Source organism: Chelmon rostratus, chromosome 2 (assembly GCF_017976325.1).
Source record: "Chelmon rostratus isolate fCheRos1 chromosome 2, fCheRos1.pri, whole genome shotgun sequence".
In the NCBI taxonomy this organism is placed as follows: domain Eukaryota; kingdom Metazoa; phylum Chordata; class Actinopteri; order Chaetodontiformes; family Chaetodontidae; genus Chelmon; species Chelmon rostratus.
In genome coordinates, this window is record NC_055659.1 from 8,167,072 (window position 1) to 8,192,100 (window position 25,029).

A 25,029-nucleotide genomic window follows, 5' to 3' on the forward strand; every position below is an offset into this window, starting at 1 on the left:
TGGAGCTCCTCACGGCAACCATAAAAGCCACATAAATAATTATGAGATGATGCTCTAATAAATGGCTGCTGAGCTGTTCAGCGATAGGTTCGTCTTTTTTCCGAGTCTGTCTTTAAATAATTTGCACATTGACACAGGTTTTGCTTGCTGTAATCATTACTCTTGCTCATGCTGGTCATTAGGAAATCCCGTCCGAACATGTGGCAGTGGCAGAGAGAGGGCAACACAAAGCAGGAATATCGCAATGAAAAGACAGTAACTTTGGAAGATTTGTCAAAATCAAGCTGCAGATACCTCAAATCAACTTCAGATAAACTCTGGAATGTATTTTTGCACAGAATGAGGACTGTGGACTTCATCCCATCGCTTACATCCGGAATGTGATCCTATCTTGGAACCTTGGGGCCTCATAAATGATGATATTATTCACATACGTACTGAGGTGCTTTTGAGTGGTGATGCGACTTATTAGCTTTGGGAAAAAAGTGACTACAAATCTTTTAACTCAGCTGAACAAAATGACTGAAATCAGCAAAGTGATCCCAAGTTTCCACCTCCTGCAGGAGCAACTTTAAATCTCACAGCATTGGATTTTCATGTTATATCACTCATAGTTAGACCAGCAAAAATCTGTTACATTTAATAAACTCTACATTTTTGATTGTTGTTTAGTAGTCACTTAAATAGAGGCTGACTCATCTGGATGTCCATGATAAATAAACTGACTGACGCTTATAGTTGCAGCCCTTCTGAGACCAGGACCAGTCTTGATTGGTGGAGCACCTATTTCTCGAAGACACATTTGAGGAACACCGTGGGGATTGGTTGAAGTGGTTACCTGTCATTCATCGTAGTTTGCACCATTTTTATATCAGTAACATACAAGACCATGAGACTCGTCTGAGACACAAGTATAACGAGCTTCCAACATGTAATGTTCTTTAATTAGAAAAAAGAAGAAAACCTGAGGTTTTTAACACCAACAGCATGCATGCTTAATCTAATGAGGTGAATGATTAATCTGCAAGACAGACTGGGCTCATGATTCCAGTTTCTGAACGAGAAAACTAGATAATTAAGTTAAACTTGATTTGAAACTCACAACTCTATCCAATTACACTGAGTTAATGATAACAGATGAGTCAGTTTAAACGTTCGGTGTCTGATTAAGTAGCATGTAGCGGTGAGGTTGCAGATTGAAACCAGATGAACCGCCCCCCCCCGCCTCAACCTTCCCATTCCAAGTAGAACCTGTTGGGTCATTAAACTCGCAAAATGCATTTGGATTCTTATTTTCAGGTGAGTATATTCCAATGAAAACTAAATTATGAATATTGTATTCCATTTCTGCCAGTAGATCCCTTTAAATACCGCTAGTGATGGTTTGTTTGTACTTTTTCATATTTTTCTTAAAAAATGGAGCTGAAAAGGTTCGAGCAGCTCCATTTTTTTTACAGTGCAGCACACAGTCATAGCAACGTCAAGGAACCTCTTCTCCTGCTATTGTCGAAAATAAGTGTGAATAACAGGTTTATTTCAAATTATCGGATGAGGCCCTGCAGTGTCTGCTTATGAGTGGTTCCCCTCCTGTAAGATTTATTATAATACATATTTATCATGATCAAGGCTTATTTCCTCAACTCCTGAGCTCTAATCACAAACACTTTCCCCCACTCCACTTCATTCCCTTCAGGGCAACGCTCCACTTCGCGGACTAGATTGAATATTCATAAAGACTCTCCCGATTTCAGATGACACACGGGCATCCGCCTGTGCTCGACGTATGCATAAAATGTGCATTAACATGGTTTTATTCCTGTCTCGCTGAAGTGGAGAGTGGATGTTTATAGGACACTTAATGGAATCCTTCCCTATGAGTGGCCATCAGATTGCATGTAATCTACAAAAGTCTCTTTGAGGATCACAATTTACATCATGCACGACTGACAGCTACCACAAGTCATCTGATGTGTATAACAGTTTGGGTTGCCGTTGCAGTGCTTTGCCTCCAGTCTGCAAGTATATAACACACAGTGTGAAACATATGGCTATTACCCCCCCCCCCCCCCCCTCCAAAAAAAAAAAAAAAATGAATTGTTTCTTTTATTATATGTGGTCTAGAAATTTCCTAAACCATAAAGCCACGAAAATGTCCTCTGGGAAAGGAGAAAGAAATAAATTCCATGGACGCACATAATCAGTCATTGCACATCATTCCAGTGTCTTGGCTCTAATTGCAAAGCATTATGACTCTCTAGCTCCATCTGTTGAGACGTTTTCATAATTATAGACAGATGTTTGTGATTGTGCACACAGAAGTTGCAATCCAGCTAGAGGAGAGTTCTTGTACGGCACTGTAGACACAAATGTCAGCTGAGATAATGATTCACTAGCAGCCACAGATTCTTATGTAAGAGCTGCGATTCTTCAAACATGCTTGACTGAATAAACTAATGAGCGCTGGGTCAGCTTTCTCATTTCTTTAGTGAAACAATATTTTAAACATCCGTCTGTTTTATCTGCTTGCAATATTCAGGGTTTCAAGAGGCCGATGGTTTTCCCAGAATGCACTGGACGGGGCACAGTCTATCACAGCGCTGACACACTTGACAAACGCGTTCACACCTCCAGGCGGAGAGAACATGTCAAAATCACTCAGATGAAGTCCAGGTCAGTGACAGTGTAAACTTTAAGTACTTAATCCTTTATTCAGGCAAAAATAAAGGCCCTATTGTTTTCAGAATGTTTGTTTTGGATGACAAATGAATGTAAAATGAGAACAGCAAGGACACGTGCACAGATGCGGTAAAGAGTTTGGCTGAATAGACTGGACACGCTTCAAAAGGTACGATTCTGCAGATGTTAATGCAGACTGTGCTCCGTTTTGAATGTTCAACTCAAATTCAGCTTGTTTTCTTCCTGTGACTCAGTGCCTGTTTTTTGTGTGAACAGCACAAATCCCATTGAATATGATCTTTTCAATTCTGGTTTGGGTTTTGGTATGTGGTCCCAAATCAGATACAGGTCTGATTTTTTGCAAGGCGACCTCAGTGTGAACAGTCGTATCAAAAGTCATGTGTCTGTTAACGTCACTCACTTGTCTGAACTGAGACTCATTTGGAGAGGCGCTGATGTTGAAAGCAGCCCTTGAAATGCTAAAATTTTTGATGAAACCGGTTTCTGTGAAGGCATTCACATCACAATCCCACCACTCCTGGCTGCGACTCCGCATCCACACACACCTCTGTAAAGAAGCAGCAGCCTTTGCTCCACAAAAAGCTATAATTAATAGTTTGGCTCCCCTTCTCCTCATCTGCTCACAAATGCACTGACTTCCACTGCACATCAGCATAGAATTGAAATTGTAAATGCTGACTTCAGTGGCCTCCATGTTTACTCCAGTATGCTGTGTGTGACATTGTATCACGCGTTATTGTTCTTTTGTGCACGTGGGTCCGTTCAGGACCATGAACAGTTCACACTGGAATCTGCTACTGGCCACAAAAAAATAATATGAACAGCCAAAAAAAAAAGTCTGATCTGAGCAATAAATCTGAATTGAGTGCTAAACGGCTTGCTGTGTAAAAATGGCCTGGTCAACGGACAAAATTAATCTTCAATTTTTTTGATAATTGAATAATGTGAATATTTGATGCTTTTTTTGTCACACACAATCATAAACTGAATGATTTTGGGTTTTGGACTCTTCAGACAAAAAAAACACATCTGAAGGCGTCACCTTCGGCTGTGGGGAATTATAACAGGCGTTTTTCGGTGCTGTCTCTATTGTCATGAATGACAATAGTCATTAGTTGCAGCACGTTCCACATCTTATGTTGCTGAAAGCAGCTCAAAAACTGCATGGAGCTGTTGTTACTAGAGGCTTTAATTTTGTGCCTCAATTGTTAAAATTTAACAGCATCAACAAATCAATGTGTTTCAGATAATCTTTTTACCCTATAAAGTTGACTGAACCTTTATGCAAACAATTGAGTCACACATTCAGGAAAAAGGAAAAATTGGTAGTAACTTTTCTTTAAGGTCTATCTTGATCTCCTGTAACTCCTGATGGAAATGTTTGGCCCTTCAGCTGCTAACTGCACCGCTATGTTCACCAGCTAGCCGCTCACTGTATGCGTCTGCTGATCAGAGCACCAAAACAGTCACCTGAAAACAATGATTATGCTTACATACAAAGTAATAGTCCACAATTATTCTAATATTCCAACGCTGATGAGGGTCATACAAACAGAATATTCTGTTTGAATATTGCAAATTAGGCCTTAATCCAAGAAGAAGAATTTGGAGAATTTTCCGAATAAGACATGTGGGGGTATGCAGATATTAATGGAGTTTTCGGAACATTCTTATGACGTGTTGCCTGTTGGCCATTCAGAATATGTATCTCAATTGTATGTATCGCAGTTTGTGACCTTGCCTGTTTACAGTAAGCTCTGTGTGTTCTAAACAAGCCAACCAGCCAAACGTATGGTTAGTTGGTATGTTAATGTAAAATATTTTAGCTTTGGCTTTCAGTACCTACATACCCACTGCGCACTCACACAGGTGTTTTCACTTACACTGCTTGATTGGAGCTGTTTAAATCTCCCTCATTCACCTGTTAGTTTTTTGGAACACGATAGGAAAACAACTAAGTACAAAGAGTTTCAACCTGACTAGAGGTTGAATCAGACAGAATAAGTGAAAAAGCCTGTGTTAGTGCGGGGCTTTAAACCATTAAAGATGAGCTTTACTGATATGGACAACAATCTAAGACAAACTGGACTGAAATCACGGTTTTATTTATCAAAGCAATGCAATGAAATACAACATTAAAACCTAAAACAAAGCAAAAACATAGTAACAAATAGTCAAATCAAAAACGCTCTTTAAATGTGCGTGCTGAACGGTTCGCCGTAGTCAGACGAGATATTTAAATCTTGACACCAGCACAAGAGACGGTGTTAAAAAAACATCTTTAAAACGAAACTGAGAAAATCCGCTCGCTCTTATCTGTCTGGTCGCATCATGCCCGGCCTGACTGGCATCATCATCGGCCGGGGATGACGCATCATGTGTGGTGGTCCTGGCATCATCTGCATGGGTCCTCCCATCGGCGGCCTCATGCCTCCTAAATGACAGTGAAAGGACACACAGCTTTATGTTCTGACTTATGGCAACGGCTTTACATAAAGACTAACGTCACTCACTTTTAAACCTCATTTACAAAAACCTGATTAAGATCATACTCTATAATCAGATATGTTAACTATGTTAACTGTTAACTACTTTATTAACAGGAAACAGAATTACAGGGCACCAAAAAACTGCACAAGGACAGCTGAAACCCTATGTGGCAAACAGTCAGCTATGGTCACATGTACAGAGCAAACAGCTGACTGAATTGCTGCAAACTAGGCAGATATGAGGCGACAGCAAGCATTGCTTTCGTTTTTTTAAAAGTCTTGTATGAATTATCTGAAACTGCCAAACACATTCACTTTCTGGAAGCACTTTTAAATTTTATGTTAAGCTAATTAGGAATGACTGCAGCTTTGTTGAAGAAACATGTTTCTTACCAGGTCCACCGGGCATCATTCCATGTGGTGGAGGCCCCATCATGGGCATCATGGGCGGACCTCCCATTGGGGGTGTTGGTAGCATGCCGGGGCGAGGAGGACCACCTGCATTATAAACAGCAAATTTTAGCGTACGGTCAATGTTAACACAATGTACTATGCATATGAATTAGATCATTGTTTTTTTAACCAATGAATCTGCAATTTTAGCAACAAGTAATTTGGCCTCTATGGAGCTCTGTCTTAGAAATGCACACATCAAACCTGCCAAAAGCAGGACCTCTTTCATAAGATAGAAATTCTGCTAATTTGCATTCAGTGGACACTGAATGTAACATAAATGTTTGCTTTTTTTTTTTTTTTAGCAGAGTCGTCAGCTGCTAACGCATCAATAAAGTTGCCTGGACAAATGTAAAAACAAAGAAGAGTGAAGAAACACAAAGGCTGTCCTATAAAAACAGTGCTGCCCTATTGGTTATCGTATTATTATGTACAGTAATGTGGTAGTTTTATCAATGTAAATTAGTTGTTAGTTGTAATCCTGCAGGAACATAAAGCTTTTGTTGATCGTTTATTCTAATGAAATTAATTCGAATAGTGTTTGATATGGAGTAACATGCTGACAGCCTTTCCCTATTGACTCTTAATCTAACAATTAAGAGCCAGTGTCTATGTTATGGTTAGTTAATCAAATTACTGCAGAGCTGAAAGATGATAGACTCACCTGGGGGAGGCCCACCAGGGAACGGTGTGGGAGGAATCTTTCCCTGTTGAAAGGCAGCCGCTGTTAGGAGAAAAGACAAAACATTAAAACACAAACATCCACAGAAATATTTCACATCCACACACAATCTTGTGTATGCTTTTCCATGTCTGTAAAACAAACTAATTTAAGCCTCTTTCCCACTGGATGTATAGAATGCAAACAGCAACATACAGTGCACCGCATGGGGTCTGTCTAACATTTCTGCATAGTAAAATATAGACAACATGGTGCAGAACTTGTGCTGCAATGTTACAATCCACTGCAAAATTTAGAGTTTGGGGTAGGGGTACTAAAAAAAAAAAAGAAGACAAACATACAATTGTCAATAAAACAGTCTACTTACACTTAAAATACATAATAATTTGCATTCTCAACATGCTGAAAGGATATGTAACCTTTTTGTAAGCTCTTCGTGTTAGTTTTACGGACTAAATTCTCCTTTGCAAATAAATTCCTCCACAGTGGACAATAACATGCTCTAGCACGTCATGGGCCCTGAATCTCTTACGCAGATTAGTGGTTTGTAATCTCACGAGGGGCCCCACTGAGTAAGATGGTGTTTACATTGCACTATTCAAGCAAAGAGCTCGGGTATCCCACACATGTGCACAAGCATGACTTGTGTGGGATATGTAACAGGCTTTACTCAAACAGTTTATTGTCTTTACACCTAAGGCGGACATTGAATAAATAATGAAAAGAAACAGCACGCTGTGGATATGAGTGCAATTGGTTGATGGCGCAACCAAATAAATCACCATCAATAATACGTTACTGCCAGGTCTGAGGTCACTTCCATATTTAAGATAAACTTGCTGCCCCCTAAGAGCTTACTCGTTCATAATCCCCACTCAAGACCCTTAAGAGCCAATAACAGATATAATCATTTTCTCACTTGTTTTATCGATCAGGCTCTGCGCCTGCTCCTCCATCCATTTCTGATAGTAATCTTTGACATTTTCTTTGTGTTTTCGGCCACTGCAGTGGGTTTTCCTCACCGATGGCTGGAACAGAAATAGAACAGATTTGTAGATTTTTAACAGAAGCAGAACACACACACCAAAGACAGATTCGTTCACAGTCTTTTCAACAATGCAGTTTGGTACACACAAACACAACTTACCGAATCATGTGTAAGGTAGGTGTCACAGTAATCACAGTAAAACCTGTGGATGTTAAAAACAAAAAGATTGAGGTTAGAACAAAAAATGCAGAGGTGTAGACATGACCTGTCCCAAAGCTTCATACTTGAAATTAGAGCTGGGACATACTGTATATCAATATAAAAGTAAAGAGCCAGTTATAATTTACATTGACACATAATTAAAATGCTGTCTTTTCCTTGTTTAAGAAACTGCAATATAGTGATACAATTTTGCAAACATTTTTGTTGTTTGGTCACTTCCATATTACAAATGTCTCCCTTACAAAAATGACCAGCAGGACCTACTGCTTTGCAAAACAGACGGGACAGTTTGAGACTCTGTAGTTCCCTGTTCAGGACATATTTACCTTCTGCAAGCAGGATACATTTAAATTCAAAATCCTTACAAAATCTCTCACACTGGACCTCGTGTGAAAATTATAACTTAAAAAAGGTAATTATTAATTTTGTTATTCGATTATGGTAGAAATTCAGTTATATGAACATTCACTACTTATTTGATTATGATGGGTTGTTCTGTGCAGCTATGGCCACAGTCACGACGTCCACCTTGGAGGTAAAGTGATGTTACTGCGCGTTAAATCGTCTTTTAGAATGTTTCATACCATTAGATTAATCTCCTCTTATCCCTGAAAAACAAACGAAGTGCACCCAAAAAACCTAAAAAACGCATTACTGAGTACAAGTCGGTGCCTTTAACATTTAGAGCTCGACATGAATAAAGATACTAAAGATACTCAGAAACGTCTTGTGTTGGTAGTTACATTCATATCGAGGTTAAGTCCAGCAAATAGACGAAGCCCAACAAAGCGCACAGCGTTCATTTGGAAACAATCTGGTGTGTTTCATTAGATTTCAAAGTGTATCTCATCATCATTGGCTACTTAATACAAATCCAAACAATAATTAAGTTTGTTGAAATGTGGAAACAAGAGATTGAGCATCAAAAACAAATAATATCTGAACTTACTTAGGCATGATCGGCAGCTATCTTCATCGAGAGCGCGATTCCGGTGTTCACAAGAAGTGTTCCCACCAGATATTAAGACCTACTCACCATTAGTTCCGTCTGAATGTTGGTGAAAATTTCGGGGGTTATTTGTTTGACCCGCGTTTTACTCTAAATCAGATATGACGAATCATTCAGAAATAAGTCACGACACGAGAAGATAATTGTGACCATGAAATAGATTTGTGAAATATTTTAAACCCCACCAGCGGACCCAATTTCTCATTTTAACAACAAAGCACTATGACAATTGTTAAGTTCGGATAATTTTTTGAACGTTTTGGCCTTAGTAAAAGTAGCAATACCACAATATACTTCCCCATTCATAATTTTAATAATATTTTTCTCTTCTTTTCTTTTCTTTCTTTCTTTCTTTCTTTCTTTCTTTCTTTCTTTTTGCAGCAGGAGGCTTCATCAAGTAAAAATGAAAAAGGCAGCTGAATGCTCCCATGTTAGACTGCTATATTATTGGGATATTATTACAGCATCAGTTTCTAAGTAGAATTTAACGTTGTAGCTGGTCAAAGTGAAGCTCATTTTAATTGACTTCTTTATATACTGCTCGGAGCGACTTCAGAGCTGCTTCAGAGCGACTAGTAACTGTGGAGTAAAAAGTACAATAGTACACTCTTAAATTTAGTGGAGTAGAAGCATAAAATAATATATAATGTGAAAACTCCAGAACAAGACCCTCAAACTGTACTACTACTTATAAGAATTATCATTAATAATAATGATAAATAAGGAATAAGTAAATGCTTACTTACTTTCCACCATGCAAGTTTACAAATTGAATCAAAATCAAACATTATCCACAAAATAAAATGGCCTCTAGTAGTAGTACAAGATCCAAACTCAAAATAAAGAAATATGGCTTTGGCTAGGCCTAACAGAAAGAAAAAAGAGAAAGGAGTACAGGCAAATCATTATCCTTATCTTACAAGAACACCTATATAGTTATAAACAGAATTTGCCCACTGTCATTATTAATGCATGTCCACAGGCGGTTCATCAATAGCAAATAACACCCTGTCAATTTACTATTCAGAGGCTTATTTTTAAGCCAAGCTAGGAAAGTTGAGATAGCATGACAAATGTTTAATAAGGGTAAAGTAGATGACTCCAAGAATGAAGTGTACAAGTGTAAGAAAAGGGCAAAAACACTTTTTGAAGGAACTGTGTAGTTAAATTTTTATTGCAAACATGCCTTAATGGGTCGACGAAAAACAATGAATCTATTTTTAATTCAGTGAAATGTTTTAGATAGCCTGCAGGAAGATATTTGTAAAATATACATTTACGCAAATTATATTTTTGCTTTTTCAGCTTGCCATGAGTGCAGATTGTTAAAAAAAAAAAAAAAAAAAAAGCAGAGGGTAAACGTGTTCCAATAATTCAATGTCAGCTTTGCAAACTGTGGAAATATTACATCCAACATTAAACATCTGACGTGTTTGGTGCTGAGCTGCAACATTAGCATCATGGATTTCACTGATAAACCATTTTTTTATTTAAATCATGGTCTCACAACTATGAATCAGTAATGCCTTATAGAGAGTATATCCTAAGAAAAGTACAAGATGAAGAAAATCTCCAACTATGATACTACTCTCATTATTCAATGACAGTATTAAATAATGTTGTAATCAATAAATAAAAATGATAATGTTCTATCTGAAACTGGCGACATATCTGGTACAGAGCTGCAAAAGGAGCAGCTTGGATTCATTGATAAACCAATGAAAAGGTGGCTGCAAATAGCAACAGATGACGTCGCACCCCTACGTGATTGGCGAAGGTGACGCGCGGGCTGTTGCAACGTCAAACATCGTCCCCCTGGTCGTGCCATGCGCACTGACGGTTGTTGTTGTTGAGCTGGTTGTTATGGCTGGACAAGGCCTCGGACTAAACTGAGAGAGGACCCCCGGAACACCCCGTCTCTGTTACGGGACACCCGCCACCCATGGAGGGCACGGACATGGACGTGGACGCGGAGCTCATGCAGAAGTTCAGCTGCATGGGTACCACGGACAAAGACGTCCTCATTTCGGAGTTTCAGAGGCTGCTGGGCTTTCAGCTCAACCCAGCCGGTTGCGCCTTCTTCCTGGACATGACCAACTGGTGAGTGCGGGGATACGTGGGCCTGTTGTCGGACAGCAACATGACGCTAACCTGCAATACAGTAGCTGTTTAGCATATTTAAAATGCTAAAAAAAAATGGAGGAAGCCACACACGTCGCTAAGTTAGTGTTGTTCAAAGTCGAGAGGCTCGTTTTATAATTTCTACACAGCAAATGGCAGTTTAGTTAACTCCTGACGATCGTTTCGGGGCAAAACGGAAGTGAAACGGTAAAGTTTGTCACAACTGTGAGTTATATTGTGGTGAAATAGCAGAAAAAGCAAAGAGCCAGCTAGCTAACTAGCCAGCAGGCTAATTTAAGCACAGTGAACTCTCGAGATCTGTAACTCTTGGTAATCTGTATTATCTGCTATATTACATAATAGCGACCAGAGCCAGTTATACCATGGTCTTTGGGAAGCCACAACTCAAGGCAGCGCCAGTCACTTCACGTTAGTCTGATGACGTAACCAGTCGTGATCTATCAACGGCGGATAACAAGTGGCCCCCATCAAAACGTCTGTGTGACCCTATCAATTGATCTCAAGCTGTTGGTCAATCATTGTTTGATTGCCTTGATCACATCTTTATTTGAAGGAAGAAACCACATAAACAATAGCATAAATGACAGAGTTCATATTGTTGAAGTTTCATTTTGGAACATACGATCAAGTCAGTCTCGAAATCAGCGTGTCATACTGGAAAGGTGACATTATCACGTGACAGTGGTTGGAATTCGCACACCGATACTGGTTGACCAGTTCTGTGGAGTTTCTGTGGATATTTTTTTTAATCCACATCTTACACCAGTAACCCTGTCATGTATCAGATACATTTTAAAGATCATATGTAAAGGATTGTTTAGCCAAGGTGGTAAGTCACCTAGATACTGAGGCATTTTGTCTCATGATCAGTTAGTTAGGAGTTGTCAGGTTTTCCACCAATTATACACATACAGTCATTTCGGTAGTCAAGGGAAGTATTACTCAATCTGTGTATAATGTCTACTGTGACTCTGGAGGAGTTTTGTCAAGTCTGATAGAATAACCCCTGATGATGGCGGTGCTGTTCGGAACAGGCATAAACACTTGTGCTTTCAGATGTAGTTGGGCAACTTGTCATATGACGTAGTAGTTCATTTTGAGTGCACTGACACCTTAATTGTCAGGATATCTTGGCCAGAGATGTATTAATTTTGTCTCTTCCTTCCCAAAGTGTGAGCCCACTAGCTTTATCTAAGAACAATGCGTAATCGCTGAGTACCCCTTTAAATATCTGCCATTTGCTGTAAAACAGTTTCTGCACTTATTCCCTCAAGGAAATGTTTTATTTCATAAATGTGTATTCAAAACAGCCACGACAATTTCCCAGACCCAGTTAACAGTTTTAAAATGCTTATTTTGTTTCCTCCAACAGTTCAAAAGCCAACAGTATTCTGTTAACTATCACAGATGTCAAGAAAAGTAAATTGTCAAATTTCAGAAACTGAAGATTTTTTAAGTGTCTTTGCTTAGAAAATTACTTAAATAATTATTTTATTGTCAGTATTGTTCCAGATTAATTTTCTTTAGATCAATCAGTTCAGTTTTAGTATAAATTGCTTCACATACAAATGGAAAAGCATGTGAATTCTATTTTAGGATGGATTTTCCTTTTAATTGTTAGTTTCACATTGCTGGACTGTCACATTTGATTAAATAGTTTGCCAAGCAGCAGATTAGAAAGACTGTCCATCAACTGCACCCCTTGACTCAAGAAGTATTCTGAGTGTAAGACAATCTGCACAAAAAACAAACTCACTTACTGTCAGTTTTATTAATAAAAATCTATTAAGTATATGCCTGTTACCACCATGCTCTTCCTTTTGTGTTGCAACAGGAACCTGCAGGCTGCTATTGGTGCATATTATGACTTTGAAAGTCCCAATGTCAACACGCCATCCATGTCCTTTGTTGAAGATGTGACAATCGGGGAAGGAGAGTCAGTTCCTCCAGACACACCATTCACAAAGACCTGGAGAATACAAAACACAGGTGTGGAGCATGTCACCTCATGCATGTGTTTATCTTATACAGTATTAGTAGCTTAGTAGTAGCTAGAGTGTATGTAATATGCGCCAGATTAAATGTCAGTTACAGCGTTGTGGTTTTGTTGTCGAACTGTCTTTTGATGCACTCATCTTCTGTGTATTATAGGTGCAGAGTCGTGGCCACCTGGGGTTAGTCTCAAATACATTGGTGGAGATCAGTTTGGGCATGTAAACACAGTTATGGTAAAGTCACTAGACCCCCAGGAAATATCAGATGTGAGTGTGCAGATGCGAAGTCCCACAGCTCCAGGCATGTACCAGGGCCAGTGGAGGATGTGTACAGCCACCGGATTATTCTATGGAGGTAGGAAATCACTAATGATTCGATTTATTTCTGGTGAGGCAGTTTATTAGGGCTGTAACCAACATTTATTTTTATTATTCTGTTAATCTGTCAACTAGGGGTGGGCGGTATGCCTGTTTTGTCACCGTCAACGTTTTGGATTTTGCAATAACGTCATTACAGTGATAAAAGTTTGAGCATACTGAAAATAATGATGAGCTATAACATGCAGGTAGAGGGCAACCACTACTGTTTTCCTTGCTCAGTGCAGACTCCGGTAACACAAAGATGTAGAAGATAACGGTATCAGCAACACATGCCAATTTCTCTATTGCAAGAACCAACACAAAAGTCTTGATCAACTCCCACCATTCGAGGAAGTGGAGACCTAGTGGAGTAATTTGATGAAAATGTCCCCACAACAGTGGCAACTAGAAAATCTGCGGCTATATTTCTGCACTTGTCTTGTTCCATTAGACTGTTTTTAGGGCCAATACCAAGAACGATTTGTTTCAAAACTGAAGGACGGATTGCTACCGTCCTCAAACTTAGAACCTGTAAGTTTTGCCATGTTGCTTTACTTTACTTTATTCTGCTGGTTAGTCTGTTGGATTTTGCGTTAGCACGTTCTGCGGCTAATGTAAGATCTATTATAGACCCACACAATGGAGCAATGGAGGCATATTTAATATTGACAGGCAGTCAGGACACACTGTGTGAATGTTAAGCCTCATTTGAAGCCAATTTAATAACCAGAGTAGTAGCTTGGATGTAGGAAACTGTTTTTTTCCACCCTGCTTTTTGTCCAATCTCACGTAGCCAGACCAAACATTATCACCACACTTCATACACAAGCTCAGCTGGTTTTGTTGTTACAGGAAAGCCTCCTCTGCTGCGTGCCGTGTCAGTGTGTGTGTCTCTTGCTGACGTTTGTAAATGTACTTGATAGACATGCCCCGTGGTACACAGACTGTTGTACTTATATAATATAATTTGGTTTTCTGCCAAATTATATTATGTTGGTTTATCTGTCTGCTAGCAGCGCTAAAAGTAGCAGTGTTACTACTTGACTAAATTTCTCAGTAGTGTGGTGGTTGCGTCGCTGTTTTCTGTATCAAATAGCTTTTCAGTATCTTAGTTCTTTTACCGATCAAGTAGTGTGTTAGCGTCCACACGAGCTACATTTTGCCAAATATTTCTGAAGCTCAAACGCAGCAGAGCTTTCTGCTACAGTCTGAAGCAAAACTACTGAGAATCAGTGTGAGACACCATCGCCATACACAGACTTTGTATGTGTAGCCGACAGAAGCACTTCCATATCACGGTGACATCACTTACGAGTCCTTGGGATGATGCCTACAACGTCTCTGCTGCAGCGGAGAACAGACGCGCAAGCTTGAGTTGGCTTTATGTAAAAATGGCAGAGGGTGAGCACGGAGAAGAATTGATCTAGAGGATATCTGAATTCTTTTTCTGCACTGGTTTGAGTTGCGTTATTAAATTTTGAGGGAACAGTTTGTCCAGCAAAAAGTCTAAACGGAGCATGTCCACGCAAGCACAGGTACCCGCTTGCACACACACACACACACACAAATTAATATACACACATTCTCGACACCTGCCTTTGTTATTATGTGAAGTAGGTTTTTTGTTTGTTTGTTCTTGTTGACATATTGGTTTGCAGCATCGAGAGCACATTGGAGTAGCTTTGGTGTAGTGATGCTTCATTTAATGCAGAGTAACTGGTAGCGTAGCTCATTACACTTTCTAAGTAGCTTTTCTAACACTGGTGTCGGTTGCTGCCGTATGTAAATGTTAGACATTCTCTGTGGTACACTGGCTATTGTAAAAATGCATAAATGCTGCTGAGATGCCTAATCCTACCCTTTGTCTAACTCTGAGAATGAATCACATTACATTTAATAATTGAACTACATTGTGGGGCAGATTACTCCGTCCAAAACACATGTAGGCCTATATTTTATTTTCATTCCTATTTGGAGCCAACAAACTCATCATCATTCATCATTTTTTCTTTCTTTAAGATATGTTACCTGAAATTGTTCATAGAGAGAAAAGAGGTACAAACATGTTTTGAGTTGAGAATTACTTTTATTTTTTTTAATACTGTGCCATAATATTGTCACGGTAAAATTTTTTAAATGTTGTGATATAAATTTTAGGTCATATTGCCCACCCCTACTGTCAACTTCTTTTAGTCACGATACCATCAAACTTTTTTTGAGCCAAGTCTTTAAATTGCTTTTTTTGTCTGACCAACCAAACCAAAAACATTCACTTTACTATGATCAGCAAATTGGTAGGTTCACTCAGTCATATGATGGTTAAGTATGGTTCTTTTCTCCACAGATGTAATCTGGGTGATTCTTAGTGTAGAAGTTGGAGGGCTCCTCGGCGTGACCCAGCAGCTGTCCTCATTTGAGACAGAGTTCAACACTCAACCCCAGCGCAATGTGCAGGGAGACTTCAACCCCTTTGCCTCGCCACAGAAGAACAAGCATGACGCCACTGACAACAGCTTCAGAGATCCCGGCGGAGCCTGGGAACGTACGCAAGAGCCAATCCAGCAAGATCAAAACGGACTGTCTCATAATGCTGTAAATAGAGCGTCAAACGGTCTCCAAACCAACCTTTCTGTGATGACTTATGGTCAGGTATGTATGAATCACATTTAGGTTGTCGTAGGTATCGGTTATTGTGACATTCACTACATTCATAGCTTTAGCTCACATAAGTAACCTTTCTGATTTATTGTGTGTGCATGTGCGTTTTAAATGAATCCTACATCTTGAAAGTGGGACCTGTCAAGATGCCTTCATTGGGCCAGAATTTTTCCAAGCACACACTGTGGTGCTGGAGCTTTTTTTAATAATTTCACATTCTTATAAAATTAATGTTTTTTATATATAACCTATATCAGGTTGAACAGACTTCTTGAAAACATGGAAGATCCAAAATGATAACAAGATACTTAACAAGAAAATTTTCTCAGACTGGGAGCCGAGCTGTTTGATGGTGGGTCCATGGAGTAGGGATGGAGTTGCAGAATAATCCAATTCTGTAGAATGGGTTAACTATGAATTATAGATTTTTTTGGCTCGTTGCCGGGGTTGGCATGCTAATCAGCGCTCACTCTTAGGAAAGACTGAGCCTCTTCTACTGGTGAGTAATGTTCGATAGGCGCGTTTTGTGAATTAATATTCTGGAGGGAAATGTGGCCTACGGGTCGCCAGTTGACCATCACCGATCTACAGTATTCAGTGTGGATTATGTGCTCACCTCTGTGTGTGTCCCCTGGTGTGGTATATTTAATGCTTTTGAAATTAAATGCATGTTTTGTCAGACATATTTTAAAACATACAACTTGCCTGTTATTTTTAAGTCATGACTCTTTCTTTCCAACAGTGTTATAAGACTGCCTTGAGCCAAAGTTTGTTTAGTTTTGGATTAGGGCACTATGGGTATGTTTTTTATTGAGTCCCTGTCATTTTTAGAGCAGTTGTATCCCTTTTTGAGCCTTAATGTTCTCAGTGAATTAATAGGCAATGAGCCTTTTACATAATGAGATATCTTGCATGCAATCTAGACATTTTAGCCTGAAGGCTGCATTCAGGAAAGCTTATGGAGTCTTGGAAATATAAAGGTTGCATCCACACCATCTGTGTGCTCAATACATTTGTCTTTCCATCAGCTTTTCATATTTGTTGTAAATAACCAGAAATGTGTGCCTATGAATACGAAAAATCTGCTTGTTAAATTTAACATGCTGTACTTTGTCATGGGCCTGTGTTGGTCAAAGTGCTCCACTGTGTGGGTCACTGAATTCAGCTTTGGGGATCATTTCATGTCCACACCAGTTGCCACGGTCAGCAGCTGTTGAGATATTAGATTCTGGACAATCAGGGTGTTTCAGTATTAAAGTTGCAGCAATAAAACTTTGTTGTTATAAGATGTAACTAAAGGAAGAGCAGTTGAAACAGAAATGATGAAGACTTGTGACAGGATCAGTGTCAGTCTGTAGAGGGTAACACATTTCACTGTCTAACATAGTGGTTTCAGGTCTTTTAATCAGTAGATAAATACTTTTTTTTCATGCCTTCGCAAGAGTTGTGCATCCATCTGCCCGTCCCATTCTCATGAACGTGACATTTCAGGAATGCCTCGATGGAACATCTTAAAATTTGGCACAAACGTCCACTTGGTTATCTGCTAATTAGAATTTCGTGGTCAAAGGTCTCTGTGATCTCACAAAACATGTTTTTGGCCATAACTCAAGAATGCACTCGCTAATTGTGACAAAATTTCAGACAAATGTCTAAGAGGGCAAAATAAAGAAGTTATGGAATTTTACATCCAAAAGGTTAAAGGTCAGCATCACTGTGATGTCATGATATTCTGCAGAAACACGTTCCTGGCCATTATTCAACACCATAAGTCAAGAACAGAAGGAGAGATTGTGACCACATTTCACAGCTGGTTAGATACTAAATTGGTGCTGCTAATCTTTGGTCTCCACCATGAAACTGTGCTGATTTTATAGATCTTCTGTGCCGGTTGAAGATGTGTGTGAAGCATCTAGTTTTTAGAATTTGTAGCTTCTGTGCAGCAATATCACATCTGTATTTGAGTCATCAGTGTTCAGAATCTTGACTACATATTTGAGTCTGCACAGACATGGATGTAAATTGCAATTTGAGTGGTTGGTGGAGGCATACAACCGTGAGGTGATAATTCTAGTCTAGTCTTCAGTCTTGCTTATTATATTTAAAATACCTTTTGAGAGAATAAATGCCATAGTTGCATTAATAGGTTAATTGTTGTTTCTCCAAACAATTCGAGAGTGAATTGTCTCGACAGCTATTAGACGTATTGCTATGACTTTTGGTGCCTGACTTGTCATCCAGTGTCACCGAAAGGTCCTAATTTCCGCTTTCCAAACTAATGATCAATACCTGTAAGCCCCACCTGTACTTTGGGATTGATGTTAAAATTCCATCATGCTAGCCATTACAAACTAAATGTTATCACTTCCAATCCATCACACAAATCCCTTGAACTTTAAACTACTCTAACACCCTTTCTTTCATTTCTTTTCCAGGGTATTCATGGACCCTATCCATTTGGACAGAGCTAGAATGACAAAGACTCCCCCTCCTCTTATGGTGGATGATGAGCTTAACACCATGGAGTCCTTAAATACAGAGGAGTCGGAGGGGGGGAGGAACAGTTGTTTTATATTGACTCATGACAACCCTCTTCCCAACCTCATGGCCCTTTCCACAGAAACACAAACTACAATGGGGTGATGGATTACATCCGTTACAGTGAAACATCCCACCAGACATCAACACCTGGATTCGCATGTGTGAACGCTCCATTTAAGAGTGCTATAAACCCTTAAGAATAGATACACGTGACTATTTTTATTTCCACTGTAAAACACGCCTAATTAAAGGGAAAATCAACCCTAAACAGTCTGCATACAATTTGGTATTCCCATGGGTAATTCAATACTTTGTTCCTCTGGGTTCCTACACAGGTCTGGAAATGTTTGAGAATAGTACAACATTAATTGTCATCATAGATCATTTCTAGGCCTTGAGTAGATTTCAAAGAAACACTGAAAAGTTGTTGGTTTCAGGTGGGAAAACGTCTCATCACCAGACAGTTTTTACTAGAAGTGAATGGATTATTTCCAGTTTTCCTCGAGACAAAAGCCAAACAGCCAGTTTCACTCTCAAACCTGGTGCACAATGTGGGGTGTTAAGCAATTAGCATGACAACACATATGACCAGTCCTACCAGACGCAGAAACGCAAGAGCATTGCCATTCACAAAAGACTATTAATAAACCAAATTGCTCTAGTTCGTATTCAAGAACTTGATGGCAGAGATAGGAAAGATTTGCATGTTGACATCTTGTGAGCATTCGCATCGTCAATTCAAAATGGTTGAACGATTACAAATTATGCTGTGTGGCGCTAGAAAATATGGCACTCTCCATTAATTCATAAATGTTTTTGTTAAATGACTTTGTGTCTCTGACTTTGGCTGGAGTGATGCACCCAAATTGTCTTTTGACACTTGCGTATTATTAATCGCTGTTGGAAATGTCAGAGCTTTCTGAGAAGTCAGGTAAGGTAAAAAATGAATCCATGTCTATCTCGTCTGAAAGGAGTATCAGTGTTCGGACACGTATTGAACACCACATATTCAAATTCCAAGATATTCAAAGATAGGAGCAAATATCGTCCACTTATGCAAAGAAAACACGGACCCCCCTGTGTAGGAACCCTGTCGCTCCCAAAGATAAAATCCAGAGAACTAAGACACTAATCTGTTCTGTCATCAAGCCACACTGTCAGCAGGTTACCAATTCAGGCTGCATGAGTCGTGTGGGGTTTTCTTTTTTTTTTTTTCTTTTTTTTTTTAGGGTGGGTTTTCGCTTTAAATAGATGCTGAAGCGCAAAAGGATGCGAGTGAGTCTGAGCAAGTGAGGTATGAGGAAGGGTTGAAAAAGCCATCTAAATCTATTTTGCCTGATGAGTGACTGTAGTTTCTGAGTCCACGTCTACAGTATGTGTACTAGATATATATGTATGCGTGTGTGTGAGTGTCTGTCAAGTGTGCATGTATGTTGTGGTTTCTCTTTGGATTTAACTGACTTAAAAATGGTGTATACTACTTGGGTTAAGGATGATGTGTCTATTCAATACACATCAATATTGAGAGAGCTTTGCTGGGCGGGTACCTCTGAAGTATTGCTGAGTGACTCTGCACCGTTTGGATGAATTGACTCACTAATTGCCCTGTTGTTATTTACTGTATTTGCTGTCTTAATGTGCACTGCAGGTGCGAGAAGTCCCATTTATAGCCAGCAGGTGGTGCTAAACATCAGATGACCAACTTGACATCATGTTAGTCTGTTGTAAAGGAGAAGTGTTAAGTTGAAGCTTGACTCTAATAAGCCTATTTGAGGATGAATATCAATGGTTTGCATCAGGATTAGCACTGATATTCTGTTACTGCTATTTGCACAATGCTGTCCACCACATCTGATGAGGAAAAGTGGTAGTTTTAGGCTAATTGTTGATTGTGATACCAGCATTTTCCAGAAGGTTTTATTGACTGGTTTGCTCTCCCCTGAAGGCTTGTGTTTTTCACAGCTTTAAAGTTTGTTTTCATAGTATTAACCATAAAATTCTAAATGTTAATTTCATCACTGCGCCATTAACTGATCTTAAAAGTGAAGACTGACTTATGTTTTATCTTGATCACACAAGTTCAGTCATGCATATTTGAGAGTGAGTTACACAGTCTGCTATCACACCTGAATTTTTCTTTGCTGTGTTCATTATGTAAGACAGTGGATGTCATCATTTATCTTGGGCTTTAAAATAAAATGGGAAACAATGATGACGGAATTATTTTCTAATGGGATATTTCATTCAAAAATAATTATTTGTATTTTTGCAAGATTTAATTTAGCAAACTTCCCAGTTGTAATTTTAAACATCTAAATGGTATTCTTGATATCTGGAGTTCATTGCCTCTATGATCATGTGTACCTGTTGGTAAAATTCACCAGCATTCTGTGTTGCAGCACTGCTGAGTTTCTATTGAGTCATCTGAGAGTCCTCCTCCCAAACAGTATACACTGTTCTGCATTGCTTCTTTTAGTCCCGTCAGTCTTTTTTTTTTTTTTTCTTGTGTGTGTGTGTGCGTGTGTGGTTCTATCTTGCGAGCTTGCTTTTGTGTGTGTTGGTGTGTAAGAAAGAGATAGATGGTGAGAAATCTTAATATTGCTGGATTCATTCTCTAGGTTTAGTTTGTGACTGTACGGATTTGAGATGGGTGGCATGGTGAGTGGATGAGATGAAAGTTTACATAGTTCTAAAATAGCACATTTATCTGAAGAGAAACTGTCAAAATAAAGCTTTTTTTTCCTGTATCTATAATTAAGCATTTGTATGATTAAATTAACACTGAAACAATGAGTAAGTTGTCTTTTTTTGAGGAGGAATACCAGCTTTGCTTACTATTTTTCTGCATTTTACTTCTTCCACAACTTTAACCTTAAAGAGATAGTTCAGATTTATTGAAGTGGAGCGAATGGAGGTCTGTTGTTGTGGACGGGGGCAGCAAAATGTATCTTAGCCACTTACAAAAAGACCCACCTAAAAAATTCAGTATTGTTTTTTTTTTTTTTTTGTCATTCAAATTTTTATTTGTTTGAACATAATGTCTTTACAAATGTTTTTAAATGTCACAGCGTAATCGTCTGTTTAAGAAAATAAAAGGAGAAACAGACAGGATATAAAGGAAAATTTTAAAAAATTGAATAAGATTTAACATTAATAAAAAATAAAAATAAAACACACATCCAACAACTTAAAGGCAGCCCCCACCCCTGGCACCCCTCATGATTCATACACATTCATAGCATACATAGACACAATTACAGGCCTAACAATACCTATCCTTCCCACCACTTAAATCCCTCTATGTTACATCCCTCATGTAGTCCATAAAGACATCCCATACCTGACTGGTCTTACTCGGAATATTATTAACCCTATTATTAACTCTGGTGATCCAGTTGTGTAATATGAGCCGAGCTGCAACAATAAAAGCGGTTACTGTTAGCCGGAGCTCTGCTTTGGTGAGGCCTGGTGGCATTAAAGTCTTATCTGCCAGCAAGGGCAGTACCACAGGGCAGTCCCAGATGGCATGAAGGAATGTGCCCAAAAAAATCAGTATTGTTTAACTGTATGCTACTTTTAGAATATTTTCACTGCTTTACCTCACCATCAGACAGCCCCTTCTGACAGGGAACTGAAGCCGTTCTATCACGCTTCTCGAGGCCACCAGACTCCATTGACAAAAACAGTCATTTTACCTCGCAGAACACAGGAGTTGCCGGTGTACCGCTGCCTCGATCAGTTTGTTTGTCTTATTGTGTGACTTCTGTGTTTCAGCACAACACGAACTAGCCCTTTAAACAAGACAAGAAGAAGGTCCTGAAGGAGGTCTGTTAGCCAACTTCAACATAGCACGTTGCATCAGTCCAGGTCTGACTATGATTCATTCTCTACTGTAAAATCTGCTCATCTGCATCCCAGTTTTACAAAGCACACCTGGCAAAAGGAGCCATTTTACTCAAACTTGTGGAGTATGCCTATTAGTTGGATCACAAACGAACTGCTCCGGGGTTTGATATTCAAACTTCTCTGAAACGGATCTAAACAAACTATCAGATATCAGTCGTTATCACACTGATACAGACAGACAACCGTTTCGACAGAGGTACATATCCAAATATTCAAATTCTCATGTTTGTTTAGAGATGGTATAATTTACTCTTTCTACATTCATACATTTCCAAAGAAAGTACGTGCCACCAAACATGTACATGTATCTGTTACCTGCAGCTGGGAAAACTTCTGTCCTTGATGATGGATTTCACAGGTTACTGTGGGACTTATGAAACCCATCTCGGGCCAAAATGAATGGATTTTGCACAAATAGTCATCAGTTGGTTTGCTGTTCCTCGTACTTTGAGTCCACTTCCTCCACTTAAAGGACGTGAGATATCGAGTAAGAACATTATTCTTTGGCCATAAGCATCTACGCATCTAAACTGCACTAAGATTAAGATAGCTGATACTTGATCCATTTAACTGTCTTCAAATTGGGTCGGTATGATGTAGGATGAGCCTGAGGATGCACGCAGTAATACAGGTGTACTGTATCTGCGTGTTTATCTGTGAGGGACAGTGTGTGTGTGTGTGTGTGTGTGTGTTGGTGGGGGTGATGTCAGTGTGCATGCAGGTGGCGAGCACTGAAGCGACTAGTTGAATGGGGCCTGTGTAGACATCGTGTGACAGGGTAACTGAGGACAAATATTGACTTTTGTCTCAGCGTGGATTCTCCAAAGTACCTATCACTTCTCCGATCTCTCATAGCTCTTGAGTCAACAGGTTTGTTTTGTTAATGATGGATAACTGCCCATCATTTCTGTTAAGTCAAACAGGCCTTTAGCTCAAGGCTTTGTGAACATGAAAGTGCAGGAATGAAACAGAAGTGTTAGAGCTGGACAGTGTTTCACGCATTAATTAATAAGTCATTAATCATTAATGTGGGGAAACCAGGGCTTTTTTGTACATTTTTAGCAACTCCAGTAAGATAAATGTGCATTAAGAGTATAATCTTGACCTGCTCTATATGCAAAGTGTCATGAGATAACGTTTGCTGTGATTTGGTCCTATATAAATATAACTGAATAAATGTACAGAGAAAACAAATGCATTTACGATAAAAAAGCAAAATATATTATTGTTTATAATCAGGGAACACAGGCGGTTTAAACTCAAAACTTAATTTAAAAAAATCTAAATTTCATAAGAGCTGTTTGCCGCAAGACAAGAGCTTAAAAATCCTCCAAAATTCGGAAGAACCTCTCCATACTGTCTTGCAATTCACAATAAACAAGACTCATGACAACAAAGCAATGATGTTAGATTTTACCTCCTTAAAATCAGCAATTCTAGCTCAAATGTTAAATGTTTAAGAGGCAGCTCTCCCATTTGCTCATTCAGCGTAATGCAAAAAAAACTGCACAGTGAGTCTGTCATGTTAAGTGATGCAGTCAGCGACAGGAAGCAGACGTGGGTTTTCATACACCATCTGGCTGATGGAGTTCCTACTGTCTCGGAAGTGTATGAATGTGACTGTGTGTGATTAGATTAGGGATTTTATTTGTCTGGGTGGGGAGCGCTGCGGGCATCATAAACGACAACCAACATGAAGAGATCAGCGCATCAAGAACTCAGAGGAAGATCATTTACTCAAGTTAAAGAAGAGATGCTAGAGTGGAGAAGCCTGCATTACCAGCTCAGTAGAAAAAGTGCAGAAGAGTCAAAAGTAGAAGTACTATTCGCTATGGCTGGTGGGTATTTGTATTTTAATGAAATGCCAATCTGTCCTAAACATAGCAGAGTGGAAGTAGCCTATAAAGTTACAAAAGATAGAAGTACTGAAGTAATTAAAGTACCTCAAAACTAAACTCAATTCTTAGATATCTTGTATTTGACTTGGTTCACTCTCTCCTCAGTGACATTTTCTGTCTGCAGGCGACTGTTTTCAGTGAAAAAGCTCTAATAAGCTAACTGTACACTTCCTGTCCATCACCCAGAGACTGCGCAAAAACATGGACGTCGTCTCCGTGACGTCACCAACAGGTTTCTGACGAGCCGTTGTGGAGCTCGGTGTCAGAGGCTCCAGACGTCACCATCTTGACAGCGCCTAACTCCCAGCTAATCCAAAAATGAGTAAACTAAAGACTAAAACTGTTTTTTTTTGTGTGCCAGGCTGTAAAGACACATGCATTTCTGCTGTAAAATTGTTCTAATATGGAGGTCTATGGGGATTGACCCGCTTGTGGAGCCAGCCTCACATGGCCATTTGAGGAACTGCAGTTTTTGGCACTTCTTCGTTGGCTTCAATCTTCAGCTCTGGAGTATGCTGCCTGCCATCACCATGGAGACAGCTGCAATTGTCAACTACCTGGTGACCATAGCAGAGCATTTAGCAGCTAGAAAGCCAGATATTTGTATCTGGAGTTGGTGGGGAACAAATTGGAGTGAAAATGAGAGGAAATATCGGACTCACATTCATCAGATGGCCATAAATAAATGCAAAATTTGCTCCATAGCTGCTGGATTAGCACCACTGCTTGCTAACAAGTTCTCCCAGTCAACTTAAAAGACTCTCCTGCTGCAAAATGTTGATAACCGTCTACTCTGATTGTTCTGTGAAGCACGCTGTGACCTGTCATTTCATTTTTTGTGTCATATTCATTCAATGGGAATAGTGTATAAATAATCAGTACATTTACTAATGTAGACTGAAGTCAGTGAAGAAGGCCATCGCTCTTCTAGTAACTGTACTGCAGTGAAATAAAGAGGTGTAACAATGGGGTTAAACTTTAAGTGTTTAA

At 39.3% G+C, this 25,029-nt stretch overlaps 2 protein-coding genes across 2 annotated transcripts; one reads left to right on the top strand and one right to left on the bottom strand.

Moving 5' to 3' along the window:
* Positions 1-4,781: 4,781 nt before the first annotated feature.
* Positions 4,782-8,539, bottom strand: snrpc (small nuclear ribonucleoprotein polypeptide C). Its single transcript, XM_041961426.1, has 6 exons — positions 8,481-8,539; positions 7,469-7,511; positions 7,241-7,349; positions 6,304-6,363; positions 5,580-5,684; positions 4,782-5,131 (listed from the first exon to the last, which is right to left on the bottom strand). Exons 1-6 carry the CDS (start codon positions 8,486-8,488, stop codon positions 5,010-5,012), a joined length of 447 nt encoding a protein of 148 aa, XP_041817360.1. The 5' UTR covers positions 8,489-8,539; the 3' UTR covers positions 4,782-5,009.
* A 1,851-nt stretch (positions 8,540-10,390) lies between these two features.
* ilrun (inflammation and lipid regulator with UBA-like and NBR1-like domains) lies at positions 10,391-21,022 on the top strand. Its single transcript, XM_041962551.1, has 5 exons — positions 10,391-10,640; positions 12,517-12,671; positions 12,834-13,031; positions 15,381-15,685; positions 18,130-21,022. Exons 1-5 carry the CDS (start codon positions 10,483-10,485, stop codon positions 18,163-18,165), a joined length of 852 nt encoding a protein of 283 aa, XP_041818485.1. The 5' UTR covers positions 10,391-10,482; the 3' UTR covers positions 18,166-21,022.
* Positions 21,023-25,029: the final 4,007 nt, after the last annotated feature.